The sequence below is a fragment of the Triticum aestivum genome, chromosome 5B, assembly GCF_018294505.1.
Source record: "Triticum aestivum cultivar Chinese Spring chromosome 5B, IWGSC CS RefSeq v2.1, whole genome shotgun sequence".
Lineage (NCBI taxonomy): Eukaryota > Viridiplantae > Streptophyta > Magnoliopsida > Poales > Poaceae > Triticum > Triticum aestivum.
Window position 1 is genome coordinate 598670271 of NC_057807.1, and position 19914 is coordinate 598690184.

At 45.6% G+C, this 19914-nt stretch overlaps 6 protein-coding genes across 10 annotated transcripts; 2 read left to right on the plus strand and 4 right to left on the minus strand.

The window, feature by feature from the left end:
- Positions 1–591: 591 nt before the first annotated feature.
- LOC123113515 (dihydroceramide fatty acyl 2-hydroxylase FAH1) lies at positions 592–3003 on the plus strand. Its single transcript, XM_044534777.1, has 7 exons — positions 592–763; positions 1213–1295; positions 1633–1725; positions 1818–2014; positions 2160–2265; positions 2386–2532; positions 2623–3003. The coding sequence occupies exons 2-7, from the start codon at positions 1245–1247 to the stop codon at positions 2740–2742; spliced, it is 714 nt and encodes a 237-aa protein (XP_044390712.1). The 5' UTR covers positions 592–763; positions 1213–1244; the 3' UTR covers positions 2743–3003.
- Positions 3004–3499: 496 nt separating this feature from the next.
- LOC123113514 (alpha N-terminal protein methyltransferase 1) lies at positions 3500–6071 on the minus strand. The gene is made up of 8 exons (XM_044534776.1): positions 5768–6071; positions 5504–5642; positions 5305–5363; positions 4850–4969; positions 4662–4763; positions 4133–4187; positions 3922–4019; positions 3500–3833 (listed from the first exon to the last, which is right to left on the minus strand). The coding sequence occupies exons 1-8, from the start codon at positions 5990–5992 to the stop codon at positions 3705–3707; spliced, it is 927 nt and encodes a 308-aa protein (XP_044390711.1). The 5' UTR covers positions 5993–6071; the 3' UTR covers positions 3500–3704.
- A 1730-nt stretch (positions 6072–7801) lies between these two features.
- Positions 7802–11131, minus strand: LOC123113517 (ribosome-binding ATPase YchF). Its single transcript, XM_044534782.1, has 11 exons — positions 10764–11131; positions 10129–10317; positions 9942–9995; positions 9455–9565; positions 9305–9367; positions 8978–9232; positions 8734–8880; positions 8624–8651; positions 8428–8498; positions 8260–8319; positions 7802–8165 (listed from the first exon to the last, which is right to left on the minus strand). The coding sequence occupies exons 1-11, from the start codon at positions 11031–11033 to the stop codon at positions 8097–8099; spliced, it is 1317 nt and encodes a 438-aa protein (XP_044390717.1). The 5' UTR covers positions 11034–11131; the 3' UTR covers positions 7802–8096.
- A 9-nt stretch (positions 11132–11140) lies between these two features.
- Positions 11141–16087, plus strand: LOC123113516 (pentatricopeptide repeat-containing protein At4g21300). 4 transcript variants are annotated; one of them, XM_044534779.1, is made up of 5 exons: positions 11141–13765; positions 14535–14606; positions 14750–14861; positions 15171–15332; positions 15819–16087. In XM_044534779.1, the coding sequence occupies exons 1-2, from the start codon at positions 11225–11227 to the stop codon at positions 14562–14564; spliced, it is 2571 nt and encodes an 856-aa protein (XP_044390714.1). In that variant the 5' UTR covers positions 11141–11224; the 3' UTR covers positions 14565–14606; positions 14750–14861; positions 15171–15332; positions 15819–16087. The 4 variants fall into 4 exon arrangements, with proteins under 4 accessions (XP_044390714.1, XP_044390713.1, XP_044390716.1 ...); XM_044534781.1 differs by having other exon boundaries at positions 11142–13765; positions 14402–14606; XM_044534778.1 differs by lacking the exon at positions 15171–15332.
- Positions 15630–16739, minus strand: LOC123113520 (uncharacterized). Its single transcript, XM_044534785.1, has 2 exons — positions 16328–16739; positions 15630–15962 (listed from the first exon to the last, which is right to left on the minus strand). Exons 1-2 carry the CDS (start codon positions 16502–16504, stop codon positions 15792–15794), a joined length of 348 nt encoding a protein of 115 aa, XP_044390720.1. The 5' UTR covers positions 16505–16739; the 3' UTR covers positions 15630–15791.
- A 274-nt stretch (positions 16740–17013) lies between these two features.
- LOC123113519 (probable ribose-5-phosphate isomerase 4, chloroplastic) lies at positions 17014–19491 on the minus strand. Of its 2 annotated transcripts, none has more exons than XM_044534784.1 (9): positions 19153–19491; positions 18920–19047; positions 18702–18771; positions 18507–18577; positions 18120–18270; positions 17982–18038; positions 17716–17833; positions 17536–17602; positions 17014–17369 (listed from the first exon to the last, which is right to left on the minus strand). In XM_044534784.1, the coding sequence occupies exons 1-9, from the start codon at positions 19324–19326 to the stop codon at positions 17294–17296; spliced, it is 912 nt and encodes a 303-aa protein (XP_044390719.1). In that variant the 5' UTR covers positions 19327–19491; the 3' UTR covers positions 17014–17293. The 2 variants fall into 2 exon arrangements, with proteins under 2 accessions (XP_044390719.1, XP_044390718.1); XM_044534783.1 differs by having other exon boundaries at positions 18120–18215; positions 18507–18614; positions 19153–19483.
- Between the last annotated feature and the right edge of the window lie 423 nt (positions 19492–19914).

Genomic DNA, 19914 nt, shown 5'->3' on the forward strand with positions numbered 1-19914 from the left:
TTTGATCAAGATCAAACGGTGGCAGCGCCGAAAGGGAGCGGGAAAGAGTGGCACACAGCTGATTAAAGTGTGTGTAGGCAGGCTAGACGCATTTTGGGACGAGGTTAGAAGATGGATGGGGTTGTGGCGCATGATCAACAGGTTTGGTGGCACTCGGTGATCAATGTTGACGGCAACACGAGAAAAATATTGCTTGCGCTTGCTGGATGTTGCAAGATGGAAGGTGATGAATGAGCCAAGAAAAAACAAAAAAAATCCTGCCTCGACACTCACTGCAGAGTCGCAACAGAAACCCTCGAGCTCGTGCCGCGGTTCCTTTTTTTTTTTTTTTGAAATGTCGTGCCGCGGTTCGGTCAGACGGGATCTGCTGATCGAGCGATGAGAGCCCAGCTGTCCTCCGACGTACTACTCCTGCTAGCGGATGTGGTCTGGTCAAACGCAATGCACGTGGGGTGGATCCGGATCCATCAAGCAAAGCCAGCCTGACCCCGTCGTCCCGTGCGGTGCAACCAAAATGAAACCGGCCCCTTTGAAATATATATTTTTTCCTTTTGCTTGATGGTAGTATAACCATGGGCCACCATATGACATATGTGGTAAGCAATTTAAACCAATCCATCTCTCGTCGCCTCGCCTCGCCTCGGCCCAGGGACAGGGCACGGGGACGCCAACCGGCGAACGTGCGGGCTCAGCCCATCTACTCCCATCTCTCACCGGCGGGGAGGGTCTGCACGGCCGGCCGCCATTGCCGCGTCTCCCCGAGGTACGTACCCTCGCCCCGCCATCTCGAACCCTCGCCCTCGCTGCCCTTTCGATCGCCGTCTCGCGGCCCTTTTGTTATGTAATGGCTTGGGCAGCGCTTGGTTCCGCGGACGCGAATGGCCAGGGATGCGTGGCTCGGGGCGACGATTCCTCCTCGCCGGAATCGGATCTACTAGGAGGAGAGATGATGTTGGGCTGGGCTTTTCGTTCCTGGGTTATTTACTTGTTTTTCTTTATTATTATTGCGCGGTGTAATGTACCTGCCCATTGCCATCCAGAATTCCTGGAGATCGGCCATCACGCCTTATTACTTTAGCGTAAGGCTTGTGTTTGGGGTTTGGGCTGTATGCCTCTCTAGCTTTTGGATCCCGTACGTATTCCCTTCTTGATTGTTATTGTTGCAGGCATGATGAATTTTTGATGTGTACTGTTATTTTAATTTTATTACAGTGTGGCACTGATTGGGGAAGAGTACGTAGAAGATGGTTGTCAAGGAGTTCACCGTTGATCTCAACAAGCCTCTCGTTTTACAGGTACCATCCATCTGCTCTCTCAATATATGCTTCTTCACATCAATCAATTGTTGCAGCAACTCTTCTCCGAGATTTTAGGCATTTCCCATTCCTTTTCTACTTTAAATTTGTCAACATTTTGGAGCTTGCTTGTGGCATGCACTTCTGAGGTGCTGAAATGCTGAATTGACAAAATTTTAAGTGATGCTTGGTGGGCATGCTCTGCTCTTCTGAAATAATATGCTGTAGTGGTGAACTTGTGGTTTTACAAGTTTTAACTTATCGAGAATTGGTTCTGCCTCACAGTTGAAGCCAACTAATTTTGACCCTGTTCTGTATTCTATTTTTATGGGTGAAGGTTGGCCATCTCGAGGAACATTACCAGGAGTGGGTTCACCAGCCCGTCGTGAGCAAAGAAGGTCCACGCTTTTTCGCAAATGATACCATGGAGGTAACGCCAATGCGCTCCGGCGTATTAACGTCATTGGGGCATTTTGGAAACTGAACTGTCACCATATACGTTATGAAAATTTCTTTGTGCAGTTCTTGACACGCACAAAATGGTGGGCTGTGCCGGTCATATGGCTACCTGTCGTCTGCTGGCTGTTCGCCAAGTCGGTTCGGATGGGCCACACCATTCAGGAAGTAATCCTGATGGCCCTATTTGGAGTGTTTGTGTGGACGTTGATCGAGTACAGCTTACACCGCTTCCTCTTCCACATCGAGACGAGAAGCTATTGGTAACACCTCATCAACCTTCACCTGGGAATGTTTTTATCCGGATTCTCCTCATGCTTGTAAATTGTACCCCCTCCGATCCGTAATAAGTGTCGTCGTTGTTATATATATGCTCGTAACTGATGGATGGTTGATGCGGCGTTTCAGGTCGAACACCGCACATTACCTTATCCATGGATGCCACCATAAGCATCCCATGGACTCGCTCAGGCTCGTGTTCCCTCCTGCCGGGGCAGCGATCATATGCGTGCCGGTACATATATCCCTGACTGAACCCATGAGATGGAAATGCTGAACATTTGCAAAACTGCTTCCATGAAACATAACCCGTTTAATCAAAGCGGTTTTGTTTTCGTTTCTTCCTATTTTTCAGTTCTGGAATGTTGTGGCATTCTTCGCGAGCCCATCCACGACTCCTGCGCTCTTCGCCGGTGGCCTGCTCGGGTACGTGATGTATGACTGCACCCACTACTACCTGCACCATGGACAGCCGTCCAGAGATCCAGCGAAGCATCTCAAGGTGACTAACTAGCATGATTCCACTTGAAGCCACCGATATAATCTACCAGTAGATGTCACTCATTCCTCGCAAACTTGACTCGTGATGCAGCGGTACCACCTCGGCCACCATTTCAGAATCCAGGACAAGGGCTTCGGCATCACCTCGTCGCTCTGGGACGCCGTTTTCGGGACGCTGCCTTCGTCCAAGATCGCCGCGAAGCTCAGCTGACATGTGCATGAACATGTTCTTTGCATGAGGAATTTTCAGTAGAGTCTGTAGGGCTTAGGTTAGGGACAAGGCTCATCTTGCCTTTCTGCCATGGGTTCGCATGTCTGCACGGTTGGAGTTCTCCAGTGGTGTGTGCTGATGTCTGGCTCTGATGTGAAGACGTTTGGTTGCCTCAACTTTTCATCCACAGAAATAGGTTATTCGTTTCGTGGTATTCGACGCTAGGAGGATAAATAGTCATATTCCTTGGTTCAATTGCGATATCTTCTGTCATTTTTCTCTTTGGGTTTTAGTTGTCGGCTGTTGAGAGAATGGTGCGAGATGCTTCTTTCTGGGTCCCAGTCATGAGTTGGCTTGTATCAGCAATTCAGCATCAAGGGATATCAGAAGGATATTCGCATAGTCTTTGCCCCTTTAGATTAGAAGAGTGTGTACAAACTTGAACATGTGTGATGGAAATAAATGAACTTGTACATATGAGAAATGGAACAAGGTAATTTTTCCGGTAAAAATAATGTTACGCGATGAGAAACATGGCAAACCGGAAGCCATTCTTGCAGCTGCAGATCCCACATGAAATACATCAATCCAGCAATACCTTGCAGAGATGCACCCAGGTGCTCGGCCATCTCATTCACAATAATTCTACGGATCATAGTACAGATCTACAGACAGTTGGGGGCATCAGAAGCACATGGGGCTCACTGGTTCAGACGCCCTCCCTTTCAGAATCGAAAGATCCTAGATGCCATCAAAATTAAGTTTCGACAGTAACTAGGTAATCGAGCAAAAGCTGAAATAAATGGATTCGATCTCAGAAAAACAAAAGGCCTGTTCAAAAACAAAATGCACACCAAGCAAAAGCATGTCTGAAATTTTCTGTGATTGGAACTCAAGACAAGTCAACAACAATACATTGTCAGACAAATATGCTGGCACAAGTCTGCTTAGTCTGGGGTGTTTCAAGCGCGGATTACACGGGGTGAATTTTTAGGTCGCCCTCTCTTGCCATTTTTTGTGACCTTTGGCTGGCTGGTCACCAATGCGTACATTCTGACAGCAAATAATTCCTCAGGTAGCTCCTTTTGGTTCTGTCATCAAATTGCAAGATTATGTGGCTGACAAATGGAAGCTGAAGTTTGTCATTTAGGAAAATTTGTCATTTTGCGAGATGCATACCTTGATGGTGTGGATATACAATCCACACTTGTTAAATAGCTCCCTGAAATATGCATCAGACCTAGTGACACTGTTATCCTCCTTGTCTAAGACAAATCCTGACAATGCAAATATTACAAATAATTTCCAAATGAGTACAACATGGTGCTTTTCTATCGTAAAATACAGCTGATGCAGTAACAAGGTGAATCATTTGATACAGTAAGCTCACCATTTTTTGCAATGTTCTCTTTCAGAACAAAAAACCCATCTGGTTTGAGCCCAACCTGGAAACAACATTGCCCGTATATGTTTAATTAACATGCATACGTAGTTGAACAGCCATATACATAATATTTTATCAGGTTTTGACTATACTAATAGGTGCACAGACATTGTCAAAGAGAACCAGAACTGGAACTAAGCCATAAGTAAAAATACAGACTGGAGTTGGCTTAGAAGATGTCGCTTGTTCCAATTTGCACTGTACATGTAATTGTTGAAACTACATGGTGAGCATCTTTCTACATATGCATAAGAAATTTCTTGCAAGCATTTGATTAGCAGCGAAAAATATCAACATCCTTTCTCCAATAATAGAACAGCACTATAGCATGCTTCTGCATATAATTTACTCCCTCTGTAAACTAATATTAGTTTACAGAGGGAGTACATGTACTTTAAAAATACAGAAAAAAACTTCAAGGCAAGAAATTAGCATAATGTTAAAATAAAATAAAAGTGAGTTTAAACTGAATGACCTTTGCACGGTTAAAAAATGAAATAAAATCATCATCAGTAAGTTGCCCTATGCACCACTGGATCCATATCACGTCATATCTTCCTTCCTCCGGAGTGAAGTCCTGAAGCAAGAAGCAAAATTTACCATCTGGAAAGAAGCAGCAAGAAATTTAAAAAAGCCTAATCACAATAAGAATGCTCAACCAACCTGAAGAGGTATACAATAAAAGTTCGCAGCCTTGTGTGTATCATGCCCTACATCCATACAGCTACTAAGATTTTCCCGTGCCGCTTCCAGAAAATGGGCTACTGGCTCAACGAGATCAACCTGAAAACCCAACTCCAGTTTAAAATGAATCATCGACATTTGGAAAATACAAACAAGATACACTAAAACGAATCATTGATATTACAGAAGAAAAAGAAAATCACAATTCAAGTTGTTATACATCAGGGAGAAAACAAAAAAATAGTAAGTTCTGGCAAACATCACTGTGTGCGTAGAACAACAGAAGCTGAATGGACCGAGGATAACTCTTCATTAGTCTAGAACTGGTACCATGTATGGACTGAGGATAACTCTTTTCAGGCTCAACGGATCATACTTCAGGCACAACGGATTATGGTATAAACTCAAAACTGACCATGAGTTTCACTGCATACCTCATTGAAATGCTTGATAAGAAAATTCTTCGTAACCCGCCCGATGCCAGAGCCACAATCTGCCATAATTTCAGAGATGACAATATAAGTGCACAATTATATGACAGAGAGCACGCAGGATCCCATGACATGAGGTAAGCTATGCAGTCGCGCAGATTGAAGCACCAGTAAAATGCCCTCCGTGCAGAGGTCAGCTCACCAAGCGCGACGAGATGGCGCTTCGCGGCGCCGAATCGCTCGGCGAGGATGGGGCGGAGGAAGGCGGCGCTGCCCTTGACGTCGGCGTCGTTGACGCACCCGTAGCCTCCCAGGACGCCCTCGGTCGACGCCTCCACGCCCTAGGAGACGCCAATTGGAGCAACTGGTAAGCTAAATCTGCAGCCAGAGGACGTGCAATCGGATTGGGGGTTTAGGGTTTAGGGAGGGGACTGGGCGGCTGAGCGCGGGTGCTCTTGGCCTTCACCTGCCAGTAGGCGATTCCTTTGGAGTACCACTCCTCACGCTTCCCTTCTCCGCCCGCCTCCTCGCCGGCGTCCCCATTGCTTGAGGCGGCGGCGGCGGCGGCGGCGCCCGGAGGGACTTCGGAGGCCGAGGCGGAGGCGGAGGCGGTGGCGCCGATCTCCTGGGCCCACATCTCCGTGGCGCTGGAAAACTCGCGGCCCGTGGAATCGAAGCCCCGGGAGTCCATCTCTCCGGCGGCGGCGGCGGCGGCAAGAGTTGGTCGCGCGCGAGCAGGGGAAGCTTGTGGGTGAAACTGTATATTCGGATTTTACAGGTACCCTTCTGCATATATTCCCACCACCCGGAGGCAAGTGAAATCTTTGCCGCTATGGTGGGATCTGATGAAATCTTTTGCATTTAAATTTCAAGATGGACCATTTTCCAACAATTTTTTTACTCTACCTCGAATCACCACAAAAAATCATGAAAAAGAAGTCTAAACTTCTTTAATACTATTATTGATACATTGTCCAGCCACCGGTCAATGCCGGTATTTTAAACTGTGGGACTCGATCATGATGCCCAACGTCCTTTTGGCCCACTAGGTTTAGAGCGCACAATTCCGACAAGGCCATAAAGGATGACAGTGCCGGACAATGCCATTTTCGCCGATGAGGATGAGCCAACATAGTTTTATTTGGAACTCAATGAAGTTGACCTCCACATGCTTGTCATGTCTGAGGTCATTCAAGCTGATGATCAAAGCTCTTCTTCTGAGGAGCTTGAGGCTCAAGAGTATGCTCGCTACTCATGGTATCAGCATACCCAGGTTCATTGCTAGGGAGCTCATCTTTCATGCCGGTGGACACAATTTGCAGAGTTCCATGGCTTGAATAATAATGACATCCTGATCTTGAAGCTCAAGCACAAGTTGAGCACTAAGGTTTGGATCTATGTTTCGTCTACTCCACGGAGGGTGATTACTTGTCATCATCACCCTATTTTCCCTACTTATGAAGAGGGTTATGCGCATAATGCGGTGGCATTTGAGTTAGGAGTATATTAGAAATACCTAATATTAGTGATGGATGATCAAACTATTGTTGGTGGCTTCTTGCATCAAGATTGCAAGACAGAAAACCTGATGGTGACGACAAACAACTTAATCATAATAGTATATGCACTTATTGCAGGCCTACCTTTGTGAAGTTAGTAGTGATGGTTCTAAATTGCGCTGACATGAACAATTTGTTTTTTCAAAAGGTTGAAAAACATCTGTTTGTTTTTTTGCACCGAAGATCCTCAAGTGTGCTATGGGAAAATTCATGGAGAAATGACCACACAAATTTCCATGCTCCTAGCACACACAAGTATCCATGGTGCTAATTTTTCCCCCTATTTTCTGCAAAAATTACTGTTGATGAGGAGTAGATTGGATTATCGATTGTGATGATGTGTATTCATATTGTGATATCAAATCAATGTGGTAAGATGAGAAGAGGCATTCACAATGCCAGCAACCAAGCAACATGGCGATTTCTCACCTAGGCCCGTCCCACGCGCCCGTGGCACAAAAGATATTTTCTGCTATGGTGTATGTGTTCCCACTTCTCATGTATCACTTATATATATGTGTGTGTTGTACCAATTTATCTCTCTTCGAATATACTGTGATAGTGAGGTACTCCAAAATAGATTGCATATTTTCTTTACTAAGATATCTATTTTGTTGGCATAATTAGCATATGCTGTCCTTCTATACATGAGAAAAGGTTATAAAATGTAAATGGCCTCGACGACGACAATTTTCAAGTAACATAAAATGAGGCAATCTTAGAGGTAACTTTAAGCACACCGAAGTCATTTAGGGGGTACTCCTGGGATTAATTCAGAATTTCACACTCACACAATAATAATAATTAGAATTTCAAATGTTGGAGTATATTGGAGTTGTAGACTCCTGGGTCCCTCCTGGGATTACATAATACTATAAATGATTTGCAGATAACTTTTGTCTTCATATATTGCAGTAGGACACTCTCCTACCGTTTGTTACTTCAAAAATGGATTACTACATATTATTGCTCATAATATAACAGGCAAAGTTTATTGGAGTGATTTACAAAACTCACTAAGGATCCAAGTTATGATGCAGAGCTATCAAGTATCTGCATATGTTACATAGAATAAAATGATTGCATTTTCCTCCGAAAATGCAACGATGCCGATTAAATGGACAATTGATGCCTCAAAGACAAATTCTGATGGTCTATCCAAATTTTGTCTTGCCTTGTAAGTTCGTATGAAATTCGAGTTGAATAAAGCTTGAAACTTCTTGCACAGTATTGTTGTCACACATTGAACCGGAAGAGCATGACATCTCCTTCCTGCACAATATATTCCTTCCCTTCCAACCTCATCTGCAGTCACAGAGAGGACAAGAAATAAATACGTTTCCTTGTGTGCTTTATCTCTAACACTAATATTTGTTCATATAAGTGCACATATTGTTACCACTCCCTTCTCCCTTGCTGCTCCAAGGGAACCCGCCGCAACAAAATCATCGTAAGATACCTGAGTCATGGTATGTGACCGTTGCCAAATTATTAAAGTAACACCGGGTATATTACATGAAAAGAACATGCAGCTATCTTAGTATTAGCACAGAACCCTGATACTTACAGTTTCAGCTCTAATGAAGCCTTTCTGGAAGTCGCTATGAATAACTCCGGCTGCTTGAGGTGCAGTCATGCCTATAAAAATTACATCCAAGACAAAACATAGTCAAAACTTTGTCCACACAGTGCCAAAAAATGAAGGCAGTTCCCACGGTAATTGAAATAATACAATAACAGCATTGTGAGAATGCGAATAAAACCTGCAATAATGGTCCAAGCTTTTGTTTCCTGACAAAGAGAAAAAAAAAAGATTTGAAAGTTAGGATCAACAGCTGAAGAACAAAGTGTCTTAACAGCAGAAGAGATTCACCTGCTCTCCGGTAGTGAAATAAGTTCTTAGTCCCAAAAGGTTATATGTTGCTTTTACCAAGTTGCCTAGCCCACTTTCAGCAACATCAAGAGAATTTAGGTATTCAACTCTCTCTTCTAGTGGTAGTTCAGACAGTTCAGCCTCAACCTGGTGCACTCCACAATGTTATTAGCTTACATAGATAATAAATTAGGTGAATTGCCTAATGCCTAGGCCGATGCATATAGTATCACTTATCACAAACCTGAGCTGATATTGTAACCATGCCAGATTGCAACTCTGATGCTAGTTTGGCCACCTCTTGGACATGGGGATTTTTATCAGGGTCGGCAAGATCAGACTCTGTTACATTAGCAACATAAATGACTGGCTTCATAGTGAGCAGATAAAGATGTTGTATAGCTTCTTTCTCATGGTCAGGCAAATCAACAGATCTTGCAGGCTTTCCATCCATAAGTGCATCCAGAATTTTTTCTAATCCTGACCTTTCCGCTCCTTCCTGAGTAATGAAAACTGGAATCAAGAACAAAACCTATCAAATAATGCTAGAGCTTGTGAATATCTTACTTACCTTCACTTTTACTTGTGGATCCTTAGTTTTGCTCTTTTTAAGCTTATCCAATCTCTTCTCTATCTGCAGTATTTTGCAAAATTCTTGGTTAAGTATGAACATAAACAAAATAAATAAATCCACACTTAAATCCCTCACCCATTATATTACCTGTTCAAGATCACAAAATATGAGTTCTAAGTTAATCACATCAATATCTGACTTGGGATCAACTTTTCCATTCACGTGAACAATATCATCATCTTCAAAACATCGCACAACCTGAAAATCCAATGAAGAAAAGATTGGTGCTAAGTTCATCCTAGAACCTCAACAACCAATAGCCTATTATGTTTTTCAAACTAAATGCAACGCAGCACAACAAGGACCAAGTCCCATTAATGAATAACAGTGCCAGAAAAAAAGGGTAATCATCGGGTGTTCCAACATTGTACAACTACAACCACTGAACTGATAAAGGAACATCTATTGGAGAATTATAGTGATTCAAACTCTGCAAAATAAGAGGACACCAACAGAATGGCATGCAGCAGTTGAGAAACATGGGAATGCGGCTAGTAAAAAGATGCAAAGCTTGAGTTTCCAGAAACTTGACAAATGCCTGAGAGCACAAACACATGCAAGTCAGCAAACTGACCTGAAGTATAGAATCCACTTCACGGATGTTTGAAAGAAATTGATTTCCCAGTCCCTGAAGTCAACAACCAGGTAAACATTTTCATATATAAACTAGTCAGGTAAACATTTTCATATATAAACTAGTGAAAAACACTCATCGACATGTTCTGTGCTGCATCAGTAATAACACGAAGAACAACCGGTACCTCTCCTTTGCTTGCTCCTTTGACTAGGCCTGCAATGTCGACAAGCTCAATGGATGTCGGGACCGTCTGCTTGGACTTGCTTAATTTTGAGAGCACGTTCAAGCGAGGATCGGGAATTGCCACGACACCAGTGTTTGGGTTTATGGTGCAAAAGGGAAAGTTTGCAGCTTGGGCCTTCCCATTTTCAACCTAATAACATCCAGAAACGAACTCACATTTCGTTATCATGAGAAGTAAGTATATGCCAATTGCATCTCACATTGCGAAACATAAAAACCATTCCATCACGCAGTCATCGTTGCAAGGACAGAAATTATGCAGTGAGCGTGAATAACACAAGAAACAAGAATAATTCATCAAAACTCTCTTCAAGTTCCAATCATATTAACCATTTCAACCTTTGGACGACAGCATCTCTAAGTGGCAAAACATCGAACACTTAAAATGCAGTGACATTGCCCCTACAGTCCTACACGCACGCTTCATCTACCAGAAAAACCATTGCACGAATAGAAGGAGCAAATTTCATTGCTCCCGGCTAGTTCGAGCTCTGGAAAGACGACATCCTTCTCACGGACAGGAGTAGTTTTAATTCTAAGGCAGCGGGTTCTGTGTGTGCTCAATTGGTGACTTACAATGGCGTTGAAGAGGGTGGACTTGCCGACGTTGGGCAGGCCGACGATGCCGGCGTGGAGGCTCATGCTAATCTTCGCGTTGCGGCCCGAGGAGTACCGCCGCGCGCCCCCGCCGCCGCCGACGACGCCCCGGCTCCGCTGCCAGCGCAGGAGGAGCGCCGAGGAGGCGCACGAGGAGGGCAACGGCAAGGGCGTCGTCGCCGGCACGGCGGGCGTCCGCGTGAACCCCACGAACGGACGGCGGCCGAGGGTGCGGGACATCGTCGCCATGGGCGCCCGCCGAGAAGAGCAGTCGCCGCCGGCGCAGGAGCGTACGGTGAGACACACACACGAGGGACTAGCGCGAGATAGAACGATAGAAAGATGGATGGCACGTGAGCGGCACGTGAGCGTTAAAGTCCATAGCACAATTTTCTGCCTCGTTTTCCCTCCTCGCCTCGCCTCGTCTCGCCGGCGCTGCCATGCGCCGCCGCGTCCTCCTCCGCCTCAGGCCGCCGGCGCGGCGACGCCTCTGCGCGGCGCTCTCGACCGCGGCCTCAACGACGGCCGCCGCGCCCAGCGCGTACCGCCTGCTGGCGCTCCTCCGCGGCTGCGTCGCGCCGCCGCACCTCCCGCTGGGCCTCCGCATCCACGCCCGCGCCGTCACCTCCGGCCTCCTCGCGGCCGCCGACGGGCCGGAGGGCGCCCTCCAGACGCGGCTCATCGGCATGTACGTCCTGGCGCGTCGCTTCCGGGACGCCGTCGCGGTCTTCTCCTCGCTCCCGCGCGCCGCCGCCGCGTCGGCGCTCCCCTGGAACTGGCTCATCCGCGGGCTCACCATGGCCGGACACCACCGCTTCGCCGTGCTCTTCTACGTCAAGATGTGGGCCCACTCGTCGGCGCCGCGGCCCGACGGCCACACCCTCCCCTACGTCGTCAAGTCGTGCGCCGCGCTCGGCGCGCTCGCCCTCGGCCGCCTCGTGCATCGCACCGCCCGGGCGCTCGGGCTAGACCGCGACATGTACGTCGGGAGCGCGCTCATCAAGATGTACGCGGACGCCGGCCTCCTCGGGGGCGCGCGCGAGGTGTTCGACGGAATGGCCGAGCGGGACTGCGTCCTGTGGAACGTGATGATGGACGGGTACGTCAAGGGCGGCGACGTGGCCAGCGCAGTGGGGCTGTTCGGAGCCATGAGGGCGTCCCGCTGCGACCCCAACTTCGCGACCCTGGCGTGCTTTCTGTCTGTGTGCGCCACGGAGGCTGACTTGCTCTCCGGGTTGCAGCTGCACACCCTGGCGGTGAAGTATGGGTTAGAGCCGGAGGTCGCCGTGGCCAACACGTTGGTGTCAATGTATGCCAAATGCCAGTGTTTGGATGATGCGTGGAGGCTGTTTGACCTGATGCCACGGGACGATTTGGTAACCTGGAACGGGATGATATCTGGGTGCGTTCAGAACGGGCTTGTCGATGATGCACTGAGATTGTTCTGTGATATGCAGAAAAGTGGTCTTCAGCCTGATTCAGTTACACTGGCGAGCTTGTTACCAGCTTTGACCGATTTGAATGGTTTCAAGCAGGGGAAGGAGATACATGGCTACATTGTCAGGAACTGTGTGCATTTGGATGTCTTCTTGGTGAGTGCTTTGGTGGACATATATTTCAAGTGCAGGGATGTGAGGATGGCACAGAATGTCTTTGATGCTACAAAGGCCATCGATGTGGTTATTGGTGGCACAATGATCTCGGGTTATGTTCTTAATGGGATGAGCGAAGCGGCAATGAAAATGTTTCGATACCTCTTGGAAGTGGGCATCAAACCAAATGCTATCATGGTGGCTAGCACGTTGCCAGCATGTGCTAGCATGGCTGCTATGAAGCTTGGTCAGGAGCTCCATGGGTATGTTCTGAAAAATGCATATGAAGGAAGGTGTTATGTGGAGAGTTCATTAATGGACATGTATGCGAAATGCGGAAGACTTGACCTTAGCCATTATATCTTCTCTAAGATGTCTGCTAAGGATGAGGTGACATGGAACTCGATGATTTCAAGCTTTGCACAGAATGGGGAACCTGAAGAAGCTCTTGAGCTGTTTCGTCAAATGAGTATGGAAGGAGTGAAGTACAGTAATGTGACCATATCTTCCATCCTATCAGCATGTGCAGGCTTACCAGCTATATATTATGGAAAGGAGATCCATGGTATCATCATAAAGGGTCCCATAAGAGCCGATGTGTTTGCTGAGAGTGCTCTCATAGATATGTATGGCAAATGTGGGAACTTAGAATTGGCTTTTCGTGTTTTTGAATTCATGCCTGAGAGGAATGAAGTGTCATGGAATAGTATAATCTCTGCCTATGGGGCTCATGGCCTTGTTGAAGATTCGGTGAGTTTATTATGCCGCATGCAAGAGGAAGGATTCAACGCAGACCATGTAACATTCCTTGCTTTGATATCTGCTTGTGCTCACGCTGGGCAGGTTCAAGAAGGACTCCGACTTTTTAAATGCATGACTGAGGAATATCAGATTGCACCTCGGGTGGAACACTTAGCTTGCATGGTTGACTTATATAGCCGGGCTGGGAAGTTGGATAAAGCCATGCAATTTATTGCTGACATGCCTTTCAAGCCGGATGCTGGCATTTGGGGTGCTCTTCTCCACGCTTGCCGTGTGCATCGCAACGTTGAACTTGCAGAGATTGCTTCTCAAGAACTATTCAAGTTGGATCCTCAAAATTCAGGTTATTATGTGCTCATGTCCAATATCAATGCTGTTGCTGGACGGTGGGATGGTGTGTCAAAAATGAGAAGATTGATGAAGGATAAGAAAGTTCAGAAGATACCTGGTTACAGCTGGGTAGATGTTAATAACACCAGCCATTTATTTGTTGCAGCAGACAAAAGCCACCCTGACTCTGAAGATATTTACATGTCTTTGAAGAGCCTTCTTCTAGAATTAAAACATGAAGGTTACGTTCCCAGGCCGGACATATGTTATACCATGCAACCAGACAACACCACCCAGGTTCAGCAATGATTTCTCTGCATATTATTTTATTCAGCATGCATTTTCATAGTTCAAACCCTCGTTCAACCATTGCGTTTCATTGTTCTTATCACCTTCTGTAACTAAAATGATAAAAAATGAACTATTTGGACAAGGTACAACTGTATTGCTGACCCATCCATGTCAAACTTCATAAGACACAGGAATCAGGATCAGTTATACTGTCATTGCTAATGAGGTGACGACATATTACATTTTTTCCCTTTAATTTTAACATAGTTCGCAGGTTGGTCAAAAATATCATTCTGGTATATCTCCCTTTTTTCTTCTCGAACATGCACCCAAATGCATGCCACTGTATTAGGATTTGAAGAACTAAAAACCAAAGCCGACCAAAACCCAAAACTGTACAGTTAGCCTACTTGTATAATGTATATAATGCCTCTCTGTTACTGTGTATCTCCTGGCAAGGGATTGCAGAAAAGTCATTTTAATATGGTATAGTCGTTTAGTGATTTGCTTGCTTGTTTTGTTCTGTTTCTATGTTGCTGTAGAAGGCAAGGTTGGGCGATTTGGAAGACTGTTCCATGCAGTTAGTTCTATTGTCCTCTCCATTGCAATTGAGAGTATACTAATGTTCTTTTCTTACTGCAGGTAATGGCAATTTGATTGCCCAGTGGAATCTGATATTCTGATGGTGATAAAAGGAGAATTTGTTATTGTACAAATTGTTGCATAGAGCAAAGCAAATCTTCTAATGCAGTACGTTCCATGTTTCCATGTGAAGAAGTGGCGAGTTGACTTGCTTGTGCATTAGCTGAACCCTAAACGCTCAATTCGTAATGCAGCAAGAACACAGGTCCCTTTTGTTTTGTTTGTTTCCTGGTTGACTTTTTTATCATCCTTTGCAAAGATATGATAGTTGTAAGAAAAAACCTGTTCTCATTTTCTCCTTTTTGTTTAACTACGAGTTATAATTCCTAACACTGTACTTTTCCACAGAAATTCAAATGGCCATGTATCACCTGTACACAGGCGCTGTCCGATCAGCAAAGTTTATATAATTCTTTGAAGGGTCAAAATCTCAATGCTGGCAGTTAATTCCTTGGACTGTGTAAGTTCTGCAAGCTAACTTGTATGGCTTTTCCGTCTTGAACCTGGACAACATTATTTTATTTGTGCGCCATAATGTTCTAGAAGCTATTGGTGTAATTTCTTGGAAAGTTTTTTTCCGGTGAAAAGAAAATCTAAAAGTTCTATCCGGATGGATAAATCTAAGCTATTGGTGTAGATTGTGGTAAAAGTTAATCACTTTTGTCCAGTGACATGAACAAAAATAAATAAATCCAATTCTGTTGGTTCTGAGTTGCGCGCTTTTGCCCTCTACACAAAATTTTGTCATTATGTAAGCATAGTTATGCAGGTTGACAGGCCTGTGAAAACTGAAAACCATAAGAACACGTGAGCTCCAACAATTTCACAGCAGCATGGCATGCTTATGAAACAAGATTGTGCAGCACAACAAGGTTAACGATGAAATGTGCGTGACCTGTTGAGTCAGACGATCATTTTAACTGATCTGAGGGTAATTTTATCGTTTCTCCCTACTGCTATGTGTACACCTTACGAACAAGTCTTGTATCATCGAATTGATCGCCATATATGCTGGGTGGTATGGCTTGGAGATATCCAATAGGTCTGCTCAAATCTTGACAAGAAATACTATTGTTTCATGACCATATCCATATGAAAATTCACATTTGCTCTTCAGATGTTCCTGAACAGACTATAAAACAGTAGTTAATTGGTTGGCCATATATTTGTTTTTGTGAGTTCATACTTCATACATGATATGGAATCAGTTGCAGAAAACTAACTCAAATACATAAAACATTTGACATCAGTCGATGTATTGGTCCATAATTAGAACTTGAACAATAACAATCTCACATGCTCAAGTTTGGCATGGTTAAGCTCAAGGTCACTTTACATGTCATAAGTCACGCTTGTTAACTCTTATTATATTCCTGCAAGAGAACTTGACTCATATCTCATCATCCAATATTTTCAGATCATTTGGAAGCTTCTCACGCCGTATCTGCGCAAGGCTCTGGGGATTTCTTGTGGCGTCCAGCATCCTGTCCAAGAATTGAACGAACCGGCGATCCTCATGTGCAACCTTTGGGTCTGAAAACCTGCCGAGGTTATCTTGATCCTGCACCATTACCAGCAAAAGGCATCGATAAATGGACGAACTCTTCAAGAGAAGCAACAGGCACATGGTGCTAAGCATCGCCCAGAAATACCAGTGTTGTTTATTTGCTCAGAGGTATGCGCAGGTTAGGTTTGTTTCATGGCTACCTCATCGTTCGATTTGAAACCGTAAATAAAACGCTGAACAATCTAGCATTTATTCGCTCAGACCAAGAAAACCTTCAGCCGTTATAAAAACATGTTGATTTGGCGGAGAAATGGGTCCATGAGCATCCATTGCTTTGCCCATGAGCCAAGTTGCAGGAAGAGACCCTGCATCCATCCATTCCTGGGAGAAATTTGTGGGTAAAGTAAAGAAGGGCGAACCTTGCTTGCGCTGCCCGCGCCGGCTTGCTCACACGCGACGCTGCAGAATGATGGATGGCTCGCCGGAGAAACCGGACGGCGGAGCCCCTCCCCGCGGCTGAACAGCTGCGGCCGGCGGTCGCCTCCTGCGAGACGGCAGATGGAATGGATCCTCCTGAGCAGCATCTCCGACGCCATGCTTGTTCCTTTCTCTTCTAGCTTTCCCCTGCTCCAAGGAGTACTTGGGTGGGAACAGAATAGAGCCGTCCAGGGTGTATTAGTAGCAGCAGCAGCAGCAGTACGCAAGGTATCGCATCATCTTGGCTGGTCGCGGAGGGCGTCAGTTGGTGACCTCGTTTGAACCGACCGGGTCGTATGGACCGTTGACCGGTAGTACAAGGTTAGTTGAAACCTGAGTAGATTTTTTTTCTAGAAGAGTTGAAATTTTGGTGGAAGTGGAACGCGTTTGGTCTCTTCGCTGGTCACTTTTGTTTAATTGTTTTCAGTCCCCAGGCTTAGTTAGCCTCTGAGCTGCGATATATAATAATAACCTAATAGGACTAAGCGTGGGTTCCAAGTTTAAGTCCCCAGGCTTAGTTAGCCATGGTTGATCGCAGCCATGCACTCCTTTGTGTGCACGGCTGGGTCAGAGATGGTCCATTGCAATACGCAACGCACAGCAGTAGTGAACAGTGAAAGCGTAGAGGTTCAGCTGGAAAAGATGCCATCACATGGCCAACTTATATAAACATGTGATTCAGATTCTTCAGAGTGCTAGCAGAGTCAGTAGCTGCACACATCTGGAGATCATATTCATACATCCCTAGGGGAAAACCTTGGACATGCCACACAGAATTTTACCGACAGCGACGTCGGACGGCACAAAAAATAGCTATCGCACGATTTGACTCATTGCATTTTTTTTCTCCAGCCAACTCGCAATAGATTCTCCGGTCGAAATGGTTGCTCTGCAACTCAATTGTAGATTTATGTGTTTGGTATCACCGATGACTTCCGATCCAAGACCTGAACTTCCCCTTTCGACGCAATTACGGCATACGGCCTGCATGTAACAGATTGTAATATCTTAGACACTGCAGCGTGTAGCTCCATATGAGTTGTTTGCTTTGTGGTCTAATAGCTTTTTGTTTGTTTGTTTGTTTGTTTTTGAAGCATGCTGGTCAAAAACTGGATTTTGTTATAGAAATTACTTAGGTTGAGAAACTTACGTAGTGTTGCAAATTATCCCATGGTCCACAACGCCAACGATTTTCTCCAAGCCTTCTGCTACCTTTCCTGCACGGTGACCAAAGGAACCAGCTAAAAACTCCACTGGAGAAATAGTTTCTGATTTATCATGTTGAATTTAGATCCTCCGAGGGGTAACAGGCTTCCATTTACACACATACCAAGATCCTGGATTGGGGTTGTGAAGATAACATCAAGTATGTGATGGCCCTCTTTGGTTACCAGTGGGAAGTCGCCTCCTGATGGACCGGCAGTTCCAATTGATGGCCTCCTCCAAACCTTCAGGCAATCACACCATGTTTATCAGTCAAAAGGGTTCTCTTTTTGCCGGGTCGGCGGGGCACGGACAGGTTTCAGGTTCAGAAATCCATTAGCTGCTCAGAGTATGAAATTTTAGAAATTATTAAGAGATTGATAAGCTGTGCACCTCTGCATCGCCTAGGAACAAATCATCAATCTCTTCAGCGGTGTCGATCCAGTTTCCCTGAAATGATCTGCCCCTCTCTTAACGAACATTACATAGAACTGATCTGATCTATGGTGGCAGGAGGTAGAGATTGCTTACACTTTTGACCAAAACTGGAATGGATCCCTCGATGCCATTCACATATTTGTCGTTGTCAATGATAAAAGCAACCTTGTCAGCCGATTCAACAATACCCTGGGGATCCAGACCAATCAAGAGTTGCGTATAGGAAGATGAGATAACCATATAACTGGCACAACGAAAGTATCCGAAGTGAATGGAAGCAAATAATTACATCACATTTATTTTTATCAGAACAACGCTAATTCCATTTTGATGAACTTACTATGCTGCATACTTTTTCATTTTTTCAGGAAACAAATGGACACATGACGATTTAGACACGAGTCAGGCAGCCTGAATGAAATGGTTAATAATTGGTTTCTGAAGAGCTGGCTTAACAAGTTTCTGAAGAGTTGTGCTAACCTTCTCTTGTATGAAAGAAGGCTGCCCGCTTTCAGTTTTCCCGCGCCCGATGACAGCAGCGAGTGTGCCCTCTTCAATTACATCAGCATCAGTGAAAGCAAAATCAATCTATACGTCAGTGAGCATGGTTTCAGCCAAAATTCTCTTATTTCTTGCCTGCAAGATTTACAATGGTGACAGCAGAATAGAGCTTACTTGGGCGCCTTCCTCGTGGCTGCCGACCTTTATCCCTGCTTTCTCCGCCTCACTTGCACAGATCACAGACCTGGCTGATCAACCCCAACAACCGATTAGACGCAACCGATGATCGAACTGAGCGAATGCATGAGGGATTTCAGATGTTCAGGATGCAAGTAAAGCTCATGTGGCACAGATGAACCACGGATTGGCAGTGAAGCAATTGGAACGCTTACGAGGGTATGCCGACAATGCCGGTCAGCGAGCCTCGCCGGAGGCGCGTGCCGAGGTACTGGACAGCGAGCCCCGACGCGGCGCCGGAGCCGAGCCCGACCACCATGCCGCTCTTCACAAACTCGTCCACCTGAATCAATGCCGCATAACACACGAGATAATTGTCTCGGCATTCAGAGGAAGCCATGTTGGATGCCGGCGGGCGGAAGCGTCAGCGAGTGCTCTCCCTTATTACCGTGAGCTTGGCGGCATCGAAGAGGCGGACGACATCGGCGTCGGCGGCGGCCGCGCAGGCCACCGAACGTCGTCCCCCGAGACACCGCGCGGCGCGGTGCGGCCGCGGGCGCCGGCACAGGGGAACCGGCGCGTGCGAGCTTGCCGCGATGCTTGCTCTGGCGACTGCCTCCATGGAGACGAGCGGCGTACACGGTGTCTGCCTCCCTGCTGGAGAGTCAGCTTTGCCGGTGTAGCGTAGCGGTTTCGAGACCGGCCACACAGTTTGGGTAAGCACCACCGCTTCAGAGGATAAGGAGTGTGACAGCGCACAAGCGGCGCGACAAATTCAAAGTGAAATAAGATGTGTTGGGACTTGGGAACCCATGTTTTTCTATGTTCTGCCCACTCCAAGAAATTGTGAAGTTATCTGTTTTTTTTATAGATTTCCATCGTTATATAATGATATGTACTATTGTTAGAGATAACAGTAAAAACGCGTCACGTGTTAACTACTCCCTCCGTTCCTAAATATTTGACTTTCTAGAGATTTCAAATGAACTATCACATATTGATCTATGTAGACATATTTTAAAGTGTAGATTCACTCATTTTGCTTCGTATGTAGTCACTTGTTGAAATCTCTAGAGAGACAAATATTTAGGAACAGAGGGAGTAGGTGTTATTGAGCGAAAGTGTTGCTCTAATCTCATGCACAAATATATTAAAAGACATGATTTTTTTAATGAAGCCATGTTTTTTGAATGAACATCAACAAGTTTTC